Source organism: Megalobrama amblycephala, linkage group LG18 (assembly GCF_018812025.1).
Source record: "Megalobrama amblycephala isolate DHTTF-2021 linkage group LG18, ASM1881202v1, whole genome shotgun sequence".
NCBI classification, from domain to species: Eukaryota; Metazoa; Chordata; class Actinopteri; order Cypriniformes; family Xenocyprididae; genus Megalobrama; species Megalobrama amblycephala.
Window position 1 is genome coordinate 37,108,894 of NC_063061.1, and position 25,171 is coordinate 37,134,064.

General features: G+C 36.9%; 2 protein-coding genes across 3 annotated transcripts in view; one reads left to right on the plus strand and one right to left on the minus strand.

Annotated features, from left to right (window-relative positions):
• loxhd1a (lipoxygenase homology PLAT domains 1a) overlaps positions 1 to 11,207 on the plus strand; it is a 49,991-nt gene extending 38,784 nt beyond the window's left edge. For both annotated transcript variants that reach the window (XM_048167093.1, XM_048167094.1), the window contains 10 exons: positions 348 to 556; positions 1,006 to 1,191; positions 3,407 to 3,534; positions 3,794 to 3,911; positions 3,989 to 4,166; positions 4,489 to 4,674; positions 4,810 to 4,980; positions 5,283 to 5,421; positions 10,309 to 10,464; positions 10,581 to 11,207. In XM_048167093.1, the coding sequence (XP_048023050.1) occupies positions 348 to 556; positions 1,006 to 1,191; positions 3,407 to 3,534; positions 3,794 to 3,911; positions 3,989 to 4,166; positions 4,489 to 4,674; positions 4,810 to 4,980; positions 5,283 to 5,421; positions 10,309 to 10,464; positions 10,581 to 11,061 (1,952 nt within the window). In that variant the 3' untranslated portion in view covers positions 11,062 to 11,207. The remainder of the gene's footprint in view (positions 1 to 347; positions 557 to 1,005; positions 1,192 to 3,406; positions 3,535 to 3,793; positions 3,912 to 3,988; positions 4,167 to 4,488; positions 4,675 to 4,809; positions 4,981 to 5,282; positions 5,422 to 10,308; positions 10,465 to 10,580) is intronic.
• A 1,125-nt stretch (positions 11,208 to 12,332) lies between these two features.
• Positions 12,333 to 24,812, minus strand: psmd5 (proteasome 26S subunit, non-ATPase 5). Its single transcript, XM_048166774.1, has 10 exons — positions 24,599 to 24,812; positions 24,109 to 24,253; positions 21,310 to 21,423; positions 21,081 to 21,209; positions 20,898 to 21,007; positions 20,670 to 20,812; positions 19,644 to 19,835; positions 15,588 to 15,697; positions 15,374 to 15,514; positions 12,333 to 12,810 (listed from the first exon to the last, which is right to left on the minus strand). The coding sequence occupies exons 1-10, from the start codon at positions 24,769 to 24,771 to the stop codon at positions 12,553 to 12,555; spliced, it is 1,515 nt and encodes a 504-aa protein (XP_048022731.1). The 5' UTR covers positions 24,772 to 24,812; the 3' UTR covers positions 12,333 to 12,552.
• Positions 24,813 to 25,171: the final 359 nt, after the last annotated feature.

The following is a 25,171-nucleotide window of genomic DNA, read 5'->3' on the forward strand; positions in this document are numbered from 1 at the left end:
TATTGTTTATTCAACATACCAATTTAAATATTTTATTAAATTATTTTAAATATTTTTTAATTGAATTAAATGCTTTAATAATAAAAAAAAGCTTTTTAATTTAATTTAATTTAATTTAATTTAATTTAATTTAATTTAATTTAATTTAATTTAATTTAATTTAATTTAATTTAATTTAATTTAATTTAATTTAATTTAATTTAATTTAATTTAATTTAATTTAATTTAATTTAATTTAATTAAGTGCAATGCCCTGGCAGATAACCACTATTTTCTAGTTGAATTTAATATGAGGGAAAAAAATTAAGTGTGTGTGTGTGCATGTGTGCGTGTGTGTGTGCGTACAGTGATTCCCTACCACTTTTCGGTGATAACGGGTTCAGATCGGGATGCGGGGACGAGTAGCCGAGTGTACGTCATCATCATAGGAAAGAAGAAGAAGAAGAGGACAGACCGCCTTTGGCTCAACTTAGATGGGAAAAACGCATTCCTGCCTGGATCCCTGGATTACTTCACCTGTTATGGATCTGATGTTGGCGAGATCAAGACAGTGCAAGTGAGGAAACACATACACACACACACACACACACACACAATTTTGTTTTTGTGAATTGTGGAGACATTCCACTGGCGTAATGGTTTTTATACTGTACAAACCGTATTCTCTATCGGCCTACACCAACCCTACACCTAAACCACAGAAAATTGTGCACATTTTTACTTTCTCAAAAAAACAAATTCTGTATGATTTATAAGCCTTTTGAAAAATGGGACATGGGGTAATATCCTCATAAGTCACCCTCTCCTTGCAATACCCATGTCATTGTACAAATTTGTGTCCTGATATGTCACAAACACACACACACACACACACACACACACACACACACACACACACACACACACACACACACACACACACAGATTCTGCAGTTTTGTATTCTGTAAGCTCGTTGTACAGTATGTATAGATACTGTAGATGTTGGTGGTTTGTGTTGTATGTAGTTGGGTCACGATGGGGCGACCCCAGAGAGCTGCTGGTTAGTGGATGAGTTGTCCGTCGAGGTGCCGACTAAAGCAGTGCGGTATGTGTTCCACTGTAAATGCTGGTTGGCCAAAGACAGAGGAGATGGACTCACCACCCGTTTCCTAAACGTGCAGGATGCAGAAACTGTCAACATCTCACAGAAGGTACACCAATTCATTTCAATAGCTCATGTAAGGTGATTAAAGTATAATGGGTAGGTAAGATTTTTTAACGTTATGCTTATCAAGGCTGCATATATTTGATCAAAACAGTTAAAACATTAATAGTGCTTGTTTCCGCCATGAAATAAAAAATAACAAACGTACAGTGGCATGAAAAAGTATGTGAACCCCTTGCAGAATCTGTGAAAATGAGAATTATTTTAATAAAATTATTTTTTGTTTAGTACTGTCCTGAGTAAGATATTTTACATAAAAGATGTTTGCATTTTTTTCACAAGACAAAACAATAGCTGAATTTATTAAAATAACCCCATTCATAAGTATATGTGAACCATTGATTCTCAATACTGTGTGTGGTCACCTGATGATCTACGACTGTTTTTATGTTTTGTGATGGTTGTTCATGAGTCTCTTGTTTGTCCTGAGCAGTTAAACTGAACTCTGTTCTTCAGAAAATTCCTCCAGCTCCTGCAGATTCTTCAGTTTTCAAGCATTTTTGCATATTTGAACCCTTTCCAGCAGTGACTGTAGGATTTTGAGATCTGTGTTTTCACACTGAGGACAACTGAGGGACTCAAACACAACTATTAAAAAAGGTTCAAACATTCACTGATTCTCCAGAAGGAAACACGATGCATTAAGAGCCGGGGGGTGAAAACTTTTGAATTCAAATATCAAGGTAAATTGTACTTAATTTTTCTGCCGGGAAACATGCAAGTATCTTCTGTTGCTTCCGAAGGGCAGTACTAAATGAAAAACAATGATATTTAAACAAAATAAGAAAAATTGTGACATCTTCATCCTGTTCAAAAGTTTTCACCCCCCGACTCTTAATGCATCGTGTTTCCTTCTGGAGAATCAGTGAATGTTTGAAACTTTTTTAATAGTTGAGTTTGAGTCCCTCAGTTGTCCTCAGTATGAAAACACAGATCTCAAAATCACACAGTCACTGCTGGAAAGGGTTCAAATATGCAAAAATGCTTGAAAACTGATGAATCTGCAGGAGCTGGAGGATTTTTCTGAAGAACAGAGCTCAGTTTAACTGCTCAGAACAAACAAGAGACTCATGAACAACCATCACAAAACATAAAAACAGTCGTGGATCATCAGGTAACCACACACAGTATTGAGAATCAATGGTTCACATACTTATGAATGGGGTTATTTTAATAAATTCAGCTATTGTTTTGTCTTGTGAACTAAATGCAAACATCTTTTATGTAAAATATCTTACTCAGGACAGTACTAAACAAAAAATAACATGCATTTTTTATTATCCCTCTTATTTTATTAAAATAATTCTCATTTTCACAGATTCTGCAAGGGGTTCACATACTTTTTCATGCCACTGTAATTGTGACTTTTTTCTCGCAATTGCAAGTTTATATCGCACAATTCTTACTTTTTTCTCAGAATTGCAAGATATAAACTCACAAAAGTCAGAATTGCGTGATATGAAGTCAGAATTGCCTAATATAAACTTGCAATTCTGAGAAACAAGTCAGAATCTGACCTTTTTTCTCGCAATTCTTACTTTTTTCTCAGAATTGTGTAATATAAACTCGCAATTGCGTGTTATGTCCATTTGTGAGGGGAAAAAAGACTGACGTTTTTTCTCAGAATTGCGAGATATAAACTTTTTTCTCACAATTGAGTTTTTATCTCACAATTCTGACTTTATAACTCGCAATTGTGAGTTTAAATCTTGCAATTCTAAGAAAAAAGATAAAGATGAAGTCGCAATTACCTTTTTTATTTTTTATTTAGTGGCGGAAACAAGCTTCCATAGTTTTCTATTTGAATATATTGTAAAATGTAATTTATTCCTGCAATCAAAGCTGAGTTTTCAGCATCATTACTTCAGTCTTCAGTGTCACATGATCCTTCAGAAATCTTTCTAATATGCTGATTTGTTGCTCAAGAAACATTTCTGATTATTATCAATGTTGACAACAGTTGTGATGCTAAATATTTTTGTGAAAACTTTGATACATATTTTTTCAGGATTCTTTGATGAATAGAAAGTTCAAAAGAACAGCATCTATTTGAAATAAAAATCTTTAAGTATTAATTTATAAAAAAAAAAAAAAAAAAAAAATATATATATATATATATATATATATATTACTGACCCCAAACTTTTAAATGATGTGTATAGTACAGAAAGTGTACTTCATGAAAGGTCTTTTTCTCCAAGGTGATCTATGAGGCAACCGTGATAACAGGAGATGTCCAGCATGCCGGTACGGACACACAGATCTATATGACTGTGTTTGGAGTCTATGGCACGTCAGAGGAAATGCTGCTGCCAAAATTAGAGGACAGGTACGTATGTACATGCAAACAAAGAAACAAAAGGCATAGTGTACTGTCAGCTGGTCAATACTGCAAGATAAATATGTTTTATGCATTTTATTTAGCAAAAATATTGAATTGAGTTGAAATTATTTTAATATTTAAGAAAAAAGAAGGAAATTAGAATGTACTATTAGCAAATAGGTCACCACAGTTTCTTAAAAATGATTGTTATACATATATTACGTTTAAATTGTCTAATTTTTAATATGTTTGTGTATGTGTGCAGGTTTGAACGAGGGCAGAAGGACACATTCAATCTGGAGATTGAGGATATCGCTCCTTTGAGAAAGATGAGAGTGCGTGTAGATGGTTCTGGAAGCAGACCTGACTGGTTCCTGGATAAGGTTTGTAAGAGAAAGATGCATACAGTATACTGTACCTTCCGAAGCCTTTGAGTGTATTAATGTGCATATCTATGTAGATTGAACTGCATAACCTGCAAACGGACGAAGTGGCATTATTTACGTACGAGGAATGGCTGTCTCGCTCATATGGCCCCAAGCGAACCCTCATATGTGAAATGCCTGCTGTGATAAATGACGAGGAAATGGTGGAGCTCACCATCTACACGGTCTCTGTGAAGACCAGCGATGCAACTGGTACACAAGTCCTCATAACTGTCTTCAACTGTTTTGAGGGTTTGTTCACACTTGGCAGGTTTGGTTCAGTTAAAACGAACTTGGGTGCGATTGCTCGGTTCATTTGAATAAGTGTGAACTGCTTTTTGTATATTTAGCTTCAGTGTTAAAAATGATAGTGTGAATAGTAAGTGAACCAGGGCTAAATATGAATCATTTCCTTTTTGGTCCGGAAACTGCAAGTGTGAACACACCCTGAAAGACTTTTCATATTGTCAAAAGCTTGATTTGTTGTTTTTATAGTCACAGATAGACTGTAACCTATGATTGGTTGTTTTTTTAGCGGCTGGAACCGACGCTAATGTGTGGATGATTATTTTCGGCGAGAATGGTGACACTGGAACACTAGCTTTGAAAGAAAGCAACAACACCAACAAGTTTGAACGCAAACAGATGGACACATTCCGTTTCCAAGACATCCTCAGCTTGGGCGAGCTCTCGAAAGTGCGCATTTGGCATGACAACTCAGGTGAGCCAATCAGAGCGCTCAGCATAACACTACTGAGCCAATGAAATGAGTGATGAGCAAATTAGCCAGTTAAACTCTGACATAAAACCTTTATACGTTAATATGCTCAAAACAAGTGTGTGTTTGAGTTGACAGGTCTGGCTCCTGGTTGGCACCTGGAGTATGTGGATGTGCATGATGACATCATGGGGAAGAAGTTTCGTTTCCAATGTGACCGCTGGCTTGCCAAGAACGAGGATGATGGACAGATAATGAGAGAGCTGGCATGTGCCAACAATGATGCTGTGGATTTTGATGAAAAAACCAGTGAGACAGACACATTCTTATATTTATCTCCATACAAACGTAACTTGACAGAATTCAGTTTGATCAGTTTTGATCAACTGGCCCATTTGTAATCAATTTTACTTCCATAATGTGACATTTCCTAGATAGTAAACAGGAAAATAAATTGGCTTGATTACATAAGTCAAATTATTTCATTATTATTAATCATATTCAAAAAGTTATTTTAAATTGTAGTAATATTTTGTAATGTTTTTACTGTATTTTTGATTTTCTTACCAACCCCAAACTCCCCCATGTGTTTTGCCTTCTGTCTCGTACAGAATATGAGATTCTGGTCACGACAGCAGATACAGATGATGCTGAAACCAAAGAGAATGCCTGGATTGTTCTAGAAGGGAAGAAGGGACGTTCCAAAGAGTTTGTGTTGGAGAACTCGACTAAGAAGAAGCGTTTTTTACGGTAGGTGTACACATTATGTTGTTATGGGGGGTGCAAAGTACTTTATGCCAGGAATATATGCCCACCAGGACTCTAGGGGGCCCCAAATCACCACTTTGGGATTTTTTTTATTAATTGTTTATTTTTGTATCTTATATGCAAGAACAAGTAGTGATTGAGAGGTGAAAGGGATGAAAATTTACCACACAAAGGTCAGAATTACAAAATCAGAATAAACAGAATATTGGTGGGGATGATTCCAGTTACAGACAGGGAAAGAGTAGTGATACACATGGGGATGGCTGTTAAAACTACAGCTCTGTAATTATAAGCTATTCTATTTGTGTGATTATAAGCTTGTTGCGCCGTTCAGCCACTATGTTTGCTTTTTTGATTATTTTATATTACTGCCTTCTGGAATGTAATGGTTAAAATAAGAATGACATGTTATGTTCAGATGATGTTAAAGGTGCCCTAGAATCAAAAATTGAATTTACCTTGGCATAGTTGAATAACAAGAGTTCAGTACATGGAAATGACATACAGTGAGTCTCAAACTCCATTGTTTCCTTCTTTTTGTGTAAATCTCATTTGTTTAAAAGACCTCCGAAGAACAGGCGAATCTCAACATAACACCGACTGTTACGTAACAGTCGGGATCATTAATATGTACGCCCCCAATATTTGCATATGCCAGCCCATGTTCAAGGCATTAGACAAGGGCAGCCAGTATTACAGTTTTTCTCAGTCGCTTTGGTGCATTTCTCACATCACTCTTTACATTTGCACAACAGTTAGTTCAACCTCCACAACATTTAGTCATTTGTGCACATCATAGTAGCAGTTTCTCATTCCTTCGAACAAATTGCAAATGCTTTTGGACATGCATCAATTGCTTTCATACAACTCTCTGCTGTTTTATAACATTATCATTTGATTATGTCACGTCAGTCAAAATTAACTATACTTGTGAATGCTGAATAGTCATTCCGTATAAAACTAATAGTCCTCATTTCATTGCTTGAGTCATTACATACAAAAATGTTGAACTAGTTGTCAAAATCTGTCAAGCAAAGTTTACACATTTTTTTTCCTGAAAATGTCTCCTAAATTGAACAATTTCAATTTAGGTGAATCTCAACTTTCACTGATGAGAAGGGGTGTGTGAAGCATTAGTTGCAACCAATGATAAGCCACTTCTCTACAATCACTGTCAGAGCTGAATCCCATAAACCCCCACTTTACAAGCATATATGAACCAAGCAGGACATAGTGTGTACCATTTCTACAATACTGTGACACAGAAATGGAAGGTTGCTGTGATGTAGATGAAATTATGTGGCCAGACAGAGAGGAACATCTGGATGTGCACGAATGATTACAGTACTATGTATGTTGTATGTTCAGTTCCAATATGTACTGCAATATTGTTTACAGTTTTGCACAGCTCTACCCAAAGGGAGTTTATGTTTGTTGTAAATAAGGGTGTATTTTTTCTTTTGCACAATGCTGTGAACAAATTAGAATTGCAAAGAGCATATATTCAGTGTCTTGTACTCAGTTACCTCACTAAATACAGTAATTTGTAACTTTATTGTATTTTTCAAATGGCTGTGCAAATAGTAGTGCTGTCTGAAGCATTTTCAGGTAGTGTCACCAAGATCTGACTTTTTTGCATTGGAAAACATTGACAGAGTAAACTGTCATAATGAAAACATGACAAAGCCATTTGACTATCTTGTTCATAAACAATTGTGTCAGGACTTTTCATCTTGATGACATTGACACTTTCATTGACACGAATACTTGCTTTTGAGGAATGACCTATCCATTTTGAGCAAGTGACACACTTTTGCAGGTTATCACTAGGTTTTGCAGTTTGTACTAATTGTTTTGAGAACTGCATTAACTGTTGTGCAAATGTAAATAGTGATGTGAGAAATGCACCAAAGCGACTGAGAAAAACTGTAACGTCTGGATCTGTGCACAGCTGAATCATCAGACTAGGTAAGCAAGCAAGGACAATAGCGAAAAATGGCAGATGGAGCAATAATAACTGATATGATCCATGATATCATGATATTTTTAGTGATATTTGTAAATTGTCTTTCTAAATGTTTCGTTAGCATGTTGCTAATGTACTGTTAAATGAGGTTAAAGTTTCCATCGTTTCTTACTTTATTCGCGTAGACAAGAGAGCCGTCACTATTTTCATTTTTAAACACTTGCAGTCTATATAATTCATAAACACAACTTCATTCTTTATAAATCTCTCCAACAGCGTGTAATGTTAGCTTTAGCTACAGAGCACTATCAAACTCATTCAGAATCAAATGTAAACATCCAAATAAATACTATACTCACATGATCCGACGCATGCATGCAGTATGTATGACGAACATCTTGTAAAGATCCATTTGAGGGTTATATTAGCTGTGTGAACTTTGTAAATGCACTGTATTATAGTCGAGAGCTTGGGGGGGGCAGGGAGCACGAGATTTAAAGGGGCCGCAGCCTGAATCGGTGCATAGTTAATGATGCCCCAAAATAGGCAGTTAAAATTTTTTTTAAAAAATCTATGGGGTATTTTGAGCTGAAACTTCACAGACACATTCAGGGGACACCTTAGACTTATATTACATCTTGTAAAAACTGTTAAGTATTCACATTAAAGGTGCTCTAAGCGATCCTGGGTGGAGTAACTTCCTGTTGACGTTCGAAGTGTTCTCAAACAAAACAGAGGCTAGCTAGACCCTCCCTCCTCCTCCTCCCCCTCCCCTCCGTGCTTCCTGAAACAGTCATGAACTCGCATTTAAAATGGAAGTAGCTTGCGTATTGGTTGGAGCATGTTTATTATGTTTCGTGGTCCAGACTGCATCAGTTTGTTTTTGTTGCCGTTTTTGGAGCTTGTGGCGACTACAGAGACCGCGGTTTTTTACAGTGTGTTCAGGGGACAGGCAGCTAGCGGATAGTGAGGAGATGTTTGCTGTATGTGACAAAAAATGTTTTGGCCTAAAAACGCATGACATCGCTTAGAGCACCTTTAAGTAAGATTTTTGTAATGGAGGGAGATTTTACTTTTGAATAAAAAGACAATGAATTATATTGTTGTGTAACACTTTTATGCTGTTTGGATTAATGCAGTAGCCCATAAAAACACATTGAGCGACTCAATATTTGGTATTCTTGATGCTGTTCTACTGCACTGTATTGCTCTCTGTGTTATGACAAAAAGTTTAAAAAGTATATATTTTTAGGCAGCTTCCACCTCTGATACAATCTACTTGACTTTTGCCATTTTGAATTGAAAATATATCTTTTCCAGACTTATAAATTCTAACTGAATGTGATGAGACAAGAAATATTAAAGGTACCGTAGAACGTCTTTTTAAAAGATGTAATATAAGTCTAAGGTGTCCCCTGAATGTGTCTGTGAAGTTTCAGCTCAAAATACCCCATAGATTTTTTTTAATTCATTTTTTTAACTGCCTATTTTGGGGCATCATTAACTATGCACCGATTCAGGCTGCGGCCCCTTTAAATCTCGTGCTCCCTGCCCCCCCCAAGCTCTCGACTATAATACAGTGCATTTACAAAGTTCACACAGCTAATATAACCCTCAAATGGATCTTTACAAGATGTTCGTCATGCATCCTGCATGCATGCGTCGGATCATGTGAGTATAGTATTTATTTGGATGTTTACATTTGATTCTGAATGAGTTTGATAGTGCTCCGTGGCTAACGGCTAATGCTACACTGTTGGAGAGATTTATAAAGAATGAAGTTGTGTTTATGAATTATACAGACTGCAAGTGTTTAATAATGAAAATAGTGATGGCTCTTGTCTCCATGAATACAGTAAGAAACGATGGTAACTTTAACCACATTTAACAGTACATTAGCAACATGCTAACGAAACATTTAGAAAGACAATTTACAAATATCACTAAAAATATCATGATATCATGAATCATGTCAGTTATTATTGCTCCATCTGCCGTTTTTCGCTATTGTTCTTGCTTGCTTAACTAGTCTGATGATTCAGCTGTGCACAGATCCAGACGTTAATACTGGCTGCCCTTGTCTAATGCCTTGAACATGAGCTGGCATATGCAAATATTGGGGGCGTAAATATTAATGATCCCGACTGTTACGTAACAGTCAGTGTTATGTTGAGATTCGCCTGTTCTTCTGAGGTCTTTTAAACAAATGAGATTTATATAAGAAGGAGGAAACAATGGTGTTTGAGACTCACTGTATGTCATTTCCATGTACTGAACTCTTGTTATTCAACTATGCCAAGGTAAATTCAATTTTTAATTCTAGGGCACCTTTAACAAATTATAAATTTGATTAAGAGTGAATGTTTGCAGTTTTTTATATTATTTCCAAATATTTGAAATACAAAGTTCTGTCATGAAACTCCAGATAGCACAGGCTGATAGGTCCTTAACTCAGTCTGCTTGCAATCACATCATTCTCTATAGGGCACAGCTGACTGGTCCCTGCTGTATCAGTAGCCAATGAGCTCACTGCTCAATACTTGGTCAGCATTTTCTGTAGCAGCTGTAGCATGCTTTCAAAACCCTCCACCTTCCCCAGCTCCACTATAGACACAATAACCAACAGCAGCAGTAACAGCAGCAGCGTAGCATATCTATTCCGCCAAGACCCAAACAGATCAACACTGTCATATTCATTACCATGCCAAACACTCTGGGAGTTGTCATGACAGAAATGTATTACTTTACAAAACTGTTTTTCTTTCTTCCTTTAAATCCCTTTGAATGCTTTAAATTTTTATTTTGTTCAAATTACCCTTCACCCCCTCAGAACGGAGTGGGTCCATGATTCTTTCTTGCACATATGTTGCTCAGTTGCTATTATTTTTCATGTGTGATTTCAGAGGCTGTACGGACCGCTTTGAGTTCTCCTCCAAGGAGTTGGGAGACATTGCTAGTATCTGTCTGGGACACATCCCTAAAGATGGCAAGAAGGTCAAAGTTGAAGCCTCCTGGTGGGTGGAGGAGGTTGTTGTCACAGAGAAGGAGCTAGGCAATAAGTGAGTGACCACTGATTTTAAGATTAGTGTTAAATTATGATTTAAACCTCAGGACTGAGTTATTGGCTTGTAAATGCATGCTCTTTACCATCCCTATCCTGTCCATTTTCACTCAGGTATATCTTCCGATGTGACGCCGCCATCCCTCTTTCCTCAAAACGAGATGAGTTCCAGACATTCGAGTGCAGCAAATTCATTGAGAGCTTCACCAGCAAGGCCCAAAGCCTCGTACCTGTAAAATACGAGGCCATCGTTATCACAGGCGACGAGAAGGGTGCGGGCACCGACGCCAACGTCTTCATCACCATCTTCGGCTCCAATGGCGACTCCGGCCGGAGGCAGCTCTGCCAGAAGTTCCGGAACCTGTTTGAGCGCGGCCAGACAAACCGGTTTATTCTAGAACTGCTGGACATGGGCGACCTGCTCCGAGTGTGTGTGGAACACGATAACTCCGGACTCAGTCCTGGTTGGCTTCTTAGCAGGATAGAGATTACAAACACGGCCAATGGTGTGACGACGATATTCATTTGTGGGAAATGGCTGGACAAGAACAAAGCAGACGGGAGGATAAAGCGCGTGATCTATCCAAAGTATTGAGTGACATTTAATCAACCAGTCAATGATTAAATCAGTATTAGTAGTGATTATTCATTACAAGAAATTCTCATATCAACAATGCTCCATCATTTAGTAGTTCCAAACCTGTATGAATTTCTTTGTTCTGCTGAACACAAAGGATGATATTTGGAAGAATGTGTGTAACCAAGCAGATCTCACCCCCCATTTACTAGCATAGTATTTATTTTTCCTACTATGGTAGTCAGTGGGGGGCGAGATCTGTTAGGTTACACACATTCTTCCAAATATCATCCTTTGTGTTCAGCAGAACAAAGAAATTCATACAGGTTTGGAACTAATTAAGTGTGAGTAAATGATGACAGAATTTTCATTTTTGGGTGAAATATCCTTTTGAGATAGAGTGTGTCAGGTAATACTGATATTTGGTTTGATATTTTTTCCCACTGAAGTGAACTGGATGAACCAACCTTCATCTTTACGGCAGCTGATTTTTTTATTGTTGTCTCAGGAACAGTTTGAGCAGGTGAATGAAGGAGTGTTGAAGGAGTAACTGTATTTACACCTTCACTTTTAACTGGCCAATCAAATACACTCTGCATTCGGACCATATGCATTGCTCAGATTGTTATAGAAAATAGCAGGATTTTGTTTTCATGATCACCCAGTCTGCTTGAGATTCACCCTCAGCTCTTCTCAAATCATTGGTAAAACTTTGGAAACATTTGAAATGGATCATTCCAGTCTCTCTCCCATCTTCCAGAGTGCCACTTCCCTGTACATGTCACCAATGTGCCTCTAAAGAGTTTGTATGATTTTATGGATGTGTGAAGGAATACTTTTTTGTTTGTATTTTTAATGTTATTATTTTCTACATTTACCTCTGTGAGGCTGTGCATGTGTGTGCAACAAGGTTTGTCCAGTAAAACTCAACCCTGAATCCACTGCTTCAATTTTGATTTTTTTTGTTTGTTTGTTTTTGAAAGAAGTCTTTTCTGCTCAACAAGGTTACATTCATTTGATAAAAAATACAGTAATATTATTACAATTTTAAATACCCCTTTTCTATTTGAACATGTTTAAAAATGTAATTTATTCCTGTGATCAAAGCTGAATTTTCAGCATCGTTACTCCAGTCTTCAGTGTCACATGATCCTTCAGAAATCATTCTAATATGCTGATTTGCTGCTCAAAAAAACATTTCTCATTACTTTCACTTAATTTAATGCATCCTTGCTCAAGAATAGTATACAAAGCTAGTGTGTATATATATGAACAAAACACCAGCAATAAACCACTCAAATGTAATTTTTATTGGCACAACAAGATACAAACCAAACCAAATTCAACATCTGGAAGTATAAACAGTTGAACAGCTGTGTGTGTGTTTGTGTTAAGTGCTATAAACTCAAACTGCTTGAGAAGCAGCAGCTTAAAAAGCTTTTGGTCACATTTAATCTTCTCTCAATAGAAAAACAAACCTTTGACATTAGAAAAATGTGTGTGTCTCTTTCAGTCGGCTCCCTCTGTGGTGACTGAAGACACAGCATTGATGTAATAGGGTCCCTCGTTCAGGTAGGTTTTTAGCTTTAAGTAATTGTGTGCTCCAAAGACCTCCTGAGCGCTTGAGGAGCTCAACAACGCCCCCACCAGCTCAAACTTACAATCCTTGGCTTCTTTTCCCGTCCCCACTGAGCGATCCATCACCCACTCCAGGAATCCAGGAGTGTCCATCATCAGCTGCTGACCCCACGGCTGACAGCCAATGGCCTGAACACAAAACAGTGGAGAAAACAACTTAAGCATGCATTTTAAGAGATTACCATACATACACAATGCAGCTGTCAGTGCTCTTTAAGTTGTTTACGTTCATTTTTGTTGCAATGTTATGTGCTTCGAGACGTGAGGTAATGAAATGCCATCTCTTGTGACGCTTTGCAGACTCTGCTCTGGCTGTGTGCGTTCATGTGTTTTGGAGCAGGCATGGCTTTGGAGAGCTCTCAAAGCTAGTTTGCTATTGCTAGCCTCTCCGAAATTGCCCACCCTAGCATTAAGACTTTTATTAAACCTTTTATTTGACTTTTATTAGATATTTAAAGGGGCCCTTCATTATGATTTCACTTTTTTAACTTTAGTTAGTGTGTAATGTTGCTGTTAGAACATATAAAACATCTGCAAAGTTACAACGCAATTGTTCAATGCAAAGGGAGATATTTTCTTTTACAGAAATTGCTTTTTAAGGACTACAACGAACGGCTGGTAGGGACTACAACGAGCTGTTAGGTGAACAGTTAGGTGACATCACAAACCCCAAAACGTGAATAAACCCCGCCCCTGAGAACACACAACAAAGGGGGCGGGGCCATGTTGGGCTGCTTTAGAGAAGAGGAAGAGTTGTTGTAGTAGAGTGTTGTTGTCATGCCGTCATTTTACGTCGGACTGCTTCACAAACGAGGGTCAATTCAACACTGGATTTGCACAAAAGATGAACATGACGGCACATGCTAGTGATGAGTTGAATCAACTCCACACCAACTACATAAATTTATCCACTAACCATTCAGAAACGTCCAGTTTTATTCTAAAAGTTGAAACTTCTTCCTGAGTCTCTCCATCAGTGTCGACTCCGGCAACTGAAGCGTGAGCTGTTAAAGCTCCGCCCTCTTCTGGAAAGGGGGTGGGAGCAGCAGCTTATTTGCATTTAAAGGGACACACACAAAAACAGTGTGCTTTCACTCACACCCAAATAGGGGCAAATTTGACAAGCTATAATAAATGATCTGTGGGGGATTTTGAGCTGAAACGTCACAGACACATTCTGGGGACACCAGAGACTTTACATCTTGTGAAAAGGAGCATAATAAGTCCCCTTTAAGACCTTTTTATGATCTTAAATTTGATAAAACTGAATTTAAGACTTTTTGATGTACCCTTTTTGATGGCATACACCACAATGACGTGGCGTCAACGGAACTTTCAAACCAGCTTGCAGTGGTTCAAGTCAATCACTGATTGGTCTGTGCAGCACACACTCTACATCGTCCCAGTTCCCAATTTATGCATTATTCTATGCCATTTTGTAGTATAAATAGTGCTAGTTGTGTGTTCACACTGAAAATGGTAAAAAAATAAAAAAAATTCACTTAAAGGTGCCCTAGAACGTTCTTTCACAAGATGTAATATTAATCTAAGGTGTCCACTGAATGTGTCTGTGAAGTTTCAGCTCAAAATACCCCATAGATTTTTTTTAAATTATTTTTTTTAACTGCCTATTTTGGGGAATCATTAACTATGCACCGATTCAGCGCACGGCCCCTTTAAATCTCATGCTCCCTGCCCCCGAGCTCTCGACTCTATATATAGTGCATAAAAAAAGTTCACACAGCTAATATAACCCTCAAATGGATCTTTACAAGATGTTCGTTATGCATGCTGCATGCATGGATCAGATCATGTGAGTACAGTATTTATTTGGATGTTTACATTTGATTCTGAATGAGTTTGATAGTGCTCCGTGGCTAAAGCTAACATTACACACTGTTGGAGAGATTTATAAAGAATGAAGTTGTGTTTATGCATTATACAGACTGCAAGTGTTTAAAAATGAAAATAACGACGGCTCTTGTCTCCGTGAATACAGTAAGAAACGATGGTAACTTTAAACACATTTAACAGTACATTAGCAACATGTTAACGAAACATTTAGAAAGACAATTCACAAATATCACTAAAAATATCATGATATCATGGATCATGTCAGTTATTATTGCTCCATCTGCCATTTTTCACTATTGTCCTTGCTTGCTTGCCTAGTCTGATGATTCAGCTGTGCACAGATCCAGACGTTAATACTGGCTGCCCTTGTGTAATGCCTTGAACATGAGCTGGCATATGCAAATTTGGGGGCGTACATATTAATGATCCCGACTGTAACATAACAGTCGGTGTTACGTTGAGATTCGCCTGTTTTTCGGAGGTCTTTTAAACAAATGAGATTTACATAAGGAGGAACAATGGTGTTTGAGACTCACTGTATGTCTTTTCCATGTACTGGACTCTTGTTATTCAACTATGCCAAGATAAATTCAATTTTTGATTCTAGGGCACCTTTAAAAACCCAGATGATGCACTTTAATTAACCAAAGAAATTAAGTAAGTGGAATGTTGGACACTTCATGCACTCAACTGTCACGGCTTTAATGATGTAGCAGAGGGGGAGGGGCATCAGAGTCAGATGATGAATGACAAATTAACATTTTAAAATATATACACTATACAGTTGATTACACAGTGTATAGTGTGACATTTGGAACACAACTTCTGTGTCTCTTACAGTGAAGATTCGTAGTGCGCTGCAGTGGAGCTCTGGGAAGGGCTGCGTGCTTATGTTCCGGAACATCGCCATGGGCTGAGAGCTCAGACAGTTAAACCACGACTCGGTCAACAGTAACAGGTCATCCGTCTGCTGCTCCGCCTACACAAACCACAAATATTTCAGACCAAAAAGCTTCAAAGGAACATTTGAAGATCCACCCACACACACTTACAGGTAACGTGAGCAGCTGTGCCAGAGCCTCCAAACATCGGACTCTGAGTTCAGTGGCTCCATCAGAGGCCGCTTTACTGATTCTCTTCAACACCGATGTGAACTTCTCACCTGTGATAGACAGCGGAGTTAGAAATATTTCAAAAGTGTCAAAAAAGTCAAGGTATCAATGCAGATTCAATTCAGTAAGATTCTGTTTCACAAGCTTTAGATTTGGTTTATTTACATTTATGCATTTAGCAGACACTGATTCGGTTTGATTTGATTCTGATTCTTTTGAGAATATTTGAGAGTTAATGTCTCTTTTGCTTACGTATGAGAGTAGGATCTGTTTCCAGCTGGTATTAAGATGCGTTTTGGTCGATCAAATCACATGTAGATGGAGACACATTGCTGTTTCCACCTGGGGTTTTAATCCATCTCTTTTGTCCACTTTCAACCCTCCTGTCCTGATTTCTTCGAGGGGTTTTTCATCTTCAAACCAAACTTGGGTCTTCAGCTGACAAAGTTTAAATCACATCTGGCTAGTGCGCTTCCCATAATGAACATATTCGACCACATGAGCGTTTATACTATGAAAGCAATCCGGTCAAATGCGTTTTCAACTACAAACCCGATTCCAAAAAAGTTGGGACACTGTACAAATTGTGAATAAAAACAGAATGCAATGATGTGGAAGTTTCAAATTTCAATATTTTATTCAGAATACAACATAGATGACATATCATCTGTTTAAACTGAGAAAATGTATCATTTTAAGGGAAAAATAAGTTGATTTTAAATTTCACGGCATCAACACATCTCAAAAAAGTTGGGACAAGGCCATGTTTACCACTGTGTGGCATCCCCTCTTCTTTATATAACAGTCTGCAAACGTCTGGGGACTGAGGAGACAAGTTGCTCAAGTTTAGGAATAGGAATGTTGTTCCATTCTTGTCTAATACAGGCTTCTAGTTGCTCAACTGTCTTAGGTCTTCTTTGTCGCATCTTCCTCTTTATGATGCGCCAAATGTTTTCTATGGGTGAAAGATCTGGACTGCAGGCTGGCCATTTCAGTACCCGGATCCTCCTTCTACGCAGCCATGATGTTGTAATTGATGCAGTATGTGGTCTGGCATTGTCATGTTGGAAAATGCAAGGTCTTCCCTGAAAGAGACGACATCTGGATGGGAGCATGTGTTGTTCTAGAACTTGGATATACCTTTCAGCATTGATGGTGCCTTTCCAGATGTGTAAGCTGCCCATGCCACACGCACTCATGCAACCCCATACCATCAGAGATGCAGGCTTCTGAACTGAGCGCTGATAACTAGGGTTGTCCTTGTCCTCTTTAGTCTGGATGACATGGCGTCCCAGAACTTCACATTTTGATTCGTCTGACCACAGAACAGTTTTCCACTTTGCCACAGTCCATTTTAAATGAGCCTTGGCCCAGAGAAAACGCCTGCGCTTCTGAATCATGTTTAGATATGGCCTCTTTTTTGACCTATAGAGTTTTAGCCGGCAACGGCGAATGGCACGGTGGATTGTGTTCATGACAATGTTTTCTGGAAGTATTCCTGAGCCCATGTTGTGATTTCCATTACAGTAGCATTCCTGTATGTGATGCAGTGCCGTCTAAGGGCCCGAAGATCACGGGCATCCAGTATGGTTTTCCGGCCTTGACCCTTACGCACAGAGATTGTTCCAGATTCTCTGAATCTTTGGATGATATTATGCACTGTAGATGATGATAACTTCAAACTCTTTGCAATTTTTCTCTGAGAAACTCCTTTCTGATATTGCTCCACTATTTTTCGCCGCAGCATTGGGGGAATTGGTGATCCTCTGCCCATCTTGACTTCTGAGAGACACTGCCACTCTGAGAGGCTCTTTTTATACCCAATCATGTTGCCAGTTGACCTAATAAGTTGCAAATTGGTCCTCCAGCTGTTCCTTATATGTACATTTAACTTTTCCAGCCTCTTATTGCTACCTGTCCCAACTTTTTTGTGTAGCTCTCATGAAATCCAAAATGAGCCAATATTTGGCATGACATTTCAAAATGTCTCACTTTCAACATTTGATATGTTATCTATTTCTATTGTGAATAAAATATAAGTTTATGAGATTTGTAAATTATTGCATTCTTGTTTTATTCACAGTTTGTACAGTGTCCCAACTTTTTTGGAATCGGGTTTGTACTTCTGGAAGTGGTCGAAAGTGTACAACAGGGGTCATCAACTATATTTGTCCAAGGGCCAGAATTTTTCTCTGCAGACACTGTAAGGGCCAGATACTCGTAATATAAAATAAAATTTGAATTGTATCCTAATATGTTATTATTTGATATACTAATTCTAATTCCAAATGTATTTTATTTTTTACATATTACCTGTACTGCAGCAAGCCACCAGGGGGCGATAGCGATATTTTAGGCTTCATATTTGTGAGGCTGTCAAGCTGTCCATCACTGTCACGCAATTGTGCGCTAATCCCAGGCAAGGAAAATTTTGACATTTGTGAAAAAATGAGCACGTGAAACAATAAAAGATGTTCAATGAGAGAACGCGTTTATCGTCATTCTTGACTGAAGGCAGGCTATGGCACAAGCTACTTTTCAGAAGGCTTTTTTTTTTCGTTAGATTTAAAAATAAACAAATATGGAACGGACCCGAATATTCAAATATTCGTTCGGTGGGTTGGTATTCGATTTGAAAATTTGACATTCGAATATTTTTTTATTTTTATTTTTTGCACACCTGGGATCCCCCGCGAAACGATTCTCATTCCCCCTTGAATAAGGCCGGCGACACACTGGCTGCGTGAGCGTCTCAGCTGCGTGGCGTGTCCGTTTTTATTTCGGCTCCCATATTTAACAGGTTGGAGTTTGCACACTGAGACACGCGTCTCAGGCGCGCTCGAGCCACGCGGAAAACGCGTGCATGCTAGAAATAGAACCGATGCGTGTTCCAGCAACGGGAGTGTTCAGAACAGCGGAGTTTGTATGGACCGAAGTGCATGTCTGAGCTTGTGTTTTGTTGCTTTGACACTGTGGAAAATACAATAATAGAAACAAAATGTATTAGCATTTTTACCCGTTATTATCAATCTAAATTAATCTCGTTTTTAATTTAACTTAATTTCGTTTTTCTTTATTTAAATTTCATTTTTCTTTATTTAAATTTCGTTTTTGTTTATATAAATTTCGTTTTTTCTTTATTTAAATTTCGTTTTTTCTTTATTTAAATTTCGTTTTTCTTTATTTAAATCTACCCTTACTGTGCCAATTTGTTAGTCAGAAAAATATTAGACTACCTTAAAAGTATTGCTTAATTTAACAGACCTGTGTGTGTGCGTTTTATATCACTAGTGCAGTGTCCGTTCTCGGAGCATAAGCCCTGCCCGCATGAGGTGCGCCGCTTCCCGCTCGCGCTGTTCTGACTGTAGTTTACTAAAAGTTTATTAATTCTGAATGTGTCGCGTCTCGCGTGTCCATCTATATTGCACCAAATGCGACACTGCACTGCCTTGTGAAGTCGATTGGATGAACGGTTCTCGAAATAATAAAAATGCAAACGGACATACAGACACAGATTCCTGCCTTTATTAGAGAGAAAAATATGTTCAGCCCCTCTCTCCGAAGAGTCAATGTTCATTACTACCGAAGCTTCGAAGCTCAAAAAATGGTATTCGAACCAGCCCTAAACTTTTTTCCTCTTACAAGGCTATTCCTGAATTCAGTATTATTCTGGGGGCCGGATGGAAATCTCTGGCGGGCCGGATTTGGCCCGCGGGCCGCCAGTTGACGTTGCATGGTGTACAAGCTCAAAACATTTTAGACCAGTTTACACCTGTATTTAGCATCATCCACTTGAGATCCGATTGACCAAAACGCATCTTAATACCGGGTGTAAACAGGGCCTTTGAAGTTCGTGTCCTTCGAAGGATCTCTGAACCGGGACACAGCTATTGTGTGTTGTAACTATTGTAACTACTGAACTATTGAAAGCAGCTCTGAAACAAAGATGACTCGCTCTGAATGGCCTATTCTGTGGATGTGTTCACAAACAGTTACCTGTTTTATGCAGGACCTGTTTACCCTCCACGGTACCGCCAAGCACTCCGAGCGTATCCAGGGCAACAGGAGTCAGTGTGGGGTCAAGGTTCATCGCCATGGAGAAGACCACCTCAAGGAATACAGGGTACTTCTCGCAGACCTGCTGAGGGCTATCCACGATCGCCAGACTGCCAAAGAACTTCACCAGCCCTAAAATAACAACAACAACAACAACAACAATAATGATAACTTCTAGTTTTATTATTATAACTATTATTATTAATACATTTTCAATGATTAAAATTAAAATCCTTGTGCAGAAATCATTGAACATGTCATGAAAATTGTTGAATATAAATGTATGAATATAAATAGTTTATATTCAAATAGCTAAAAATGTAAATAATTAATATTATAAGTTATAAATCATTATATTATTGAAAAAGTTATGTAAATTGATTATTATAATTGTTTAATATTGTTTAATAAATTGTCTATATTTAAAATGCTGAAAATGTAAATATTCTTTTTTCTTCTTACATTTTCAGCATTTTAAACAGAAAATTTATATTAAAAAAATTACATAGGTCCAAAAATATAATATTAAAATATATAATAAAATATATAATATTATTTAAAATATACAGCATAATAATAATATTGACATTTTTTAGGATTTATAACATTTATATTCAAAATTTTTTACTGGAACTAAGGATCTAAAAATACAAAAGATTAATAACAGCAACAACTAAAACAATAATAATAATAATAATAATAATAATAATAATAACAACTTTTCAGCAATTTGAATATAAATAATTTATACTGATCATTTTCCATGACATTTCCAATGATTACAGTATAAGGATTTATAAACAAACAAATAAATAAATAAAATCATTGTTACATTTTCAGTGTAACAATTCATGACTTTTCCATAGCTTCTGAAGATTTCTAGACCTGGAAATGAAATGAAATTTCCCTCATATTTTCAGGTTTTTCACGGCTGTCTGAATCAGAAAATCACATTCATACACACACCTGGAAGGTAAAGGCTTGAGAAGGCGTCGGATTCTGCGGCGATTATCATGTTGGAGATTTTATCCATGATGCCCTGCTGTGCCAGATACTGACGGCCATGCTGACTCTGAGCCAGACTGGTCACCATCTCGATAGCAGTTGCTCTGGAAAGAGAAGTGAGAAAGTTTACCTCTGCAGGAATAAATGTGTCTTATATTATATTGTATTGTGTGTGTGAGAGATCATTACCTGACCAAAATATCATCGCCGGTCAGTTCTTCCAGCAGCTGTGAGATTAAACTGCTGTTGGCGCAGTAACCCAGAGACACTGGAGACACCGAGGACACCTCCACTATCAACTGGACACACACACACATTTAAGATCAAATCTCTGATGAAATTCACTCCTTTCATCCGTCGATTATCACGCACCTCATAAACTCTGTATCTGATGATGTCATTGGTGAGCATCACATCCTTGAGCTTGTTCAGCAAATCAGAGCGGAACAAAGCATCAAGCCCCGCCTTTGTGTTGCTGAGTTTACTAAGGGCAGCTATCGCCTGACAAAAAAAAAAAACACAAATAAAAGGACAAAAACTCGCTTCAATATAAGTCATGCAGGAAAAAAGTGTTGTTGCATTGCAGTGTGGGTCTCTGTACCTCTTTGGCCACAGCGATACGTTCAACGCTGATGCACTGAATCACATCACACAGGATTTCTGTGCTGTTCAGCATCTGGGTCACTCCATCAGCGTGAGCAGCCACACGGCCGATCTGTGGACACAGACACAGCCATATTTAGAGTAAACTTCTATAGAGTGCAACACTAGAAATCCCATTCATTTACTCCATAGGGGAATTCTCTCTCTCTCTATATATATATATATATTATATGATTATTTTCACGATTATTTTCATGATTATTTAAAAAAAAAAAAAAAAAAATATATATATATATATATATATATATATATATTTTTTTTTTTTTTTAAATAATCATGATTAATAGCATAATTCCTGAAAAACAACATTACTCATAATTTTGCAGACAAATCTCCACCAATGGAGTGCCACAATCAGGTTCCGGAAGTAAAAACACCCTTCATTTTCTCCATAGGGAAATTGATTTTTAACAATAACTTATATAAACCTTTAAAGGCAGTCTTACTGTGAGCTATGAGGTTGTTAATCGATGGTAATTGCTTCTGTTGAAACTGTCAGCCTGCATTATTTCAACTTAGCTTTAAAATAATCATGTTTAACAGCAGAATTCATGGTGAAAAACTACATTACCAATGATGCTGTACAGAAAATTCCACCAATCAGAGTCACCACAAGCAAAACATGGCAAAAGAGCTCTTTAGCTCTGCCCAGTCCCATGAAGCACTGCAAATGTAATCTCCACATGCTCTCAAAAGATTTGAATGTATAAAGAAATATATACACTACCATTCAAAAGTTTGGAAACATTACTATTTTTAATGTTTTTGAAAGAAGTCTCTTATGCTCATCAAGTCTGCATTTATTTGAGCAAAAATACAGAAAAAAACAGTAATATTGTGAAATATTATTTAAAACACAGTTTAAAATAATGGTTTTAATATACTTTAAAATATTTTTTTTTTCTGTAATTCAAAGCTGAATTTTCATCAACCATTACTCCGGTCTTTGGTATCACATGATCCTTCAGAAATCATTCTAATATGCTGATTTGATACTCAGTTATTATCAAAGTTGGAAACAGTTGTGCTGCTTAATATTTCTTTGGAAACTGTGATACTTTTTCAGGATTCACTGATGAATAAATAGTCAAAAAGAACAGCATTTATTCAAAATAGTAATATTTTCTATCAATATAAATCTTTACAATCACTTTTTATCAATTTAACACATCCGTGCTGAAAAAAGTATTAATTTCTTCAAAAAAAAAAAGAAAGAAAAAAAATACTGACCCCAAACTTTTGAACAGTAGTGTATATTGTTACAAAAGATTTAATTTAAATAAATGCTGCTCTTTTTAAACTTTTTATTCATCAAAGAATCCTAAAAAAAAGTATCACGTTATGAAAAAAAAAAAAATTAAGCACAACATGTGTCATAAATCAGCATATTAGAATGATTTCTGAAGGATCATGTGGCACTGAAGACTGGATTTAATGATGCTGAAAATTCAACTTTGAATCACAGACATAAATTATATTTTATATTATATATTATAATAGAAAACCATTATTTTAAATTGTAATAATATTTTACAATATTACATTTTTTTTCTGTATTTTTGATCAAATAAATGCAGGCTTGATGAGCAGAAGAGACTTCTTTCAAAAACATTAAAAATAGTAATGTTTCCAAACTTTTGAATGGTAGTGTATAAATGCATATTTAGCAATAAACTTAAAATATATCATTTATACACATATATAATCAGCAGTTTTGTATTTCTTCATCATTTTTAATCAGATCATGCAATTTGCAATGCTTTAAAGCCTTTAAGTAGAAAGTCTTGTACCAAGTGTTGGGTGCAATTAATTACTAAGTAGTAATCTAATTACTGTTACTTAATTGCTTTTCCCTTGAAAAAGTAAAGTAAGGGATTACTCTTATTTTTTCAGTTACAGTTACTTCTGATGTAATTGCATTAAATAACTTGGGTAAAGTTGGTTTTATATTCGCACATTCGGACATCTGATAAATTCAGACTTTCCAATAAATGTGCAATAAATTAATGTTTGCGAATTTTAAGCAGCGACATGATATTGACAACCAACGATTGTCAACTTACAACATTTTTCACAGTCGATCAAAATAGGCAAGTATTGTTTTAATGGCATATTTACTTGTGAATGTCCACTGAATTTCCAATGTAGTGTGATTAACAAGGCTATTGAATACAGATGTCCGAATGTGCGAATATAAAACCAACTTTACCCAAGTCATTAAATACCGTATAGACTTTAGAACAATTCTATGTGGATTTAACATTCTATGTGTTTTTAATGTAACCTTCTCCCTTTACAGACTTTGTCCAGTTCAAGAATAATTTATGCAATTGTATATTGTTTATTTGAAAGAATCAAAGTGCAGTTTCATGTCTATCCTTGTATTGTTCAAAGTTGATATGGGATTTAGAAAGTAATAGTAGTAATAAGCAATCCAATACTTTTTAGAGAGAGTAATTAGTATTGTAATCTAATTACACTGTTAAAGATGTAATTAGTAGCTAGTAACTAATTACTGTTTTAGAGTAACTTACACAACACTGCTTGTACCTTTGTATATCTGTCTGATTTTCAAACACTTTTTTTGCTTTAAATCAAAGTCGTAATGTTGTGATTCACATCGTAGCTGGTTAGTTTGGTTCACGGCTTATTTAAAAATACCTATGGGGAAAAAAATGAATGGGAAAAGGCAGCTGAAAAAAGTGAGTGGGAACTATTGCACACCTGTACCACTGACCTGTGTGAGGGTGAGCACTTTGACTGAGTCATCAGGATGGCTCAATCCACTCTGGAGCGCCGTCTTGTAGTTCTGAGCCAGCTGGATGGGCTCTAAAGCCTGCAGAAAACGACTCAGGATTTCCACACACACCTCGATCTGCTCTCTGCAACCAAAACAGTCCGAATTTAGTTTTACATGACATTTTCCACCCTTTTCCTTTTTTCAACTTATTTCAAAAGTACAAAAAAAAGGCTTTCGATTATCACAGTTTGGTATTTTTATGCAAAACAAAGTGGTTGAATCTGTGTGCAACAATATATGGATTAGATACATTTTATTTCAACAAATGTAGATTTAGAGTAAATATAAAAGTTGCTCCAAATTTTGTGGCATTAAAATAATGTGAAAAATTTTACTTAAAACGGCTGAAATCTGTTCCTTTATACAAGTATTAGTGTGCAGACTGTAGTATTATTGTGCCTATTGACTCAGCAATATCAACACTCACTTGTCATTTGTGTTTAAAAGGCCGAATATGATCTCCAGTCGAGCTCCAGACACCGCCTGCCTCAAACCGCTCACGGGCGTCGAAAAAACAGCCGTCCGGAGGGTCTTGAGCTCCTCGATAGGATCTTCTGATGCACAGATTTCATTCAGCAGACTCTGTATAGGCGCCGCCATCTTGCTCCAATGTTTGCGTCACGTGACCGAGGGGCGGGAAAAATGCGCCTGGGCTCATTTGCATAACGTTTTGCACAGAATGCGAATGAGAATTAAACGCCTACAAAAATGACCATAATATAATATAATAATATAATATAATATATTTTTTTATTTCAAAATGATATATTCACATTTTAAAGTAGTGGTAACTGTTATTTTGGCGGAAATACGGATAACATGACAGCCGTGAAAAGGACGTGCAACAATGGACGACGCGTAGTTTGATACGTAAATCAGCTTGTTTCTAATTTTGATAAAATTACATTTTTAATGTTTTTACACAAGAAGTTTTGATAAATACATCTCATATTTGAGGAGTCACGCGTCAGTTTCCACAGGTGGGCGTTCAGGTAACGTA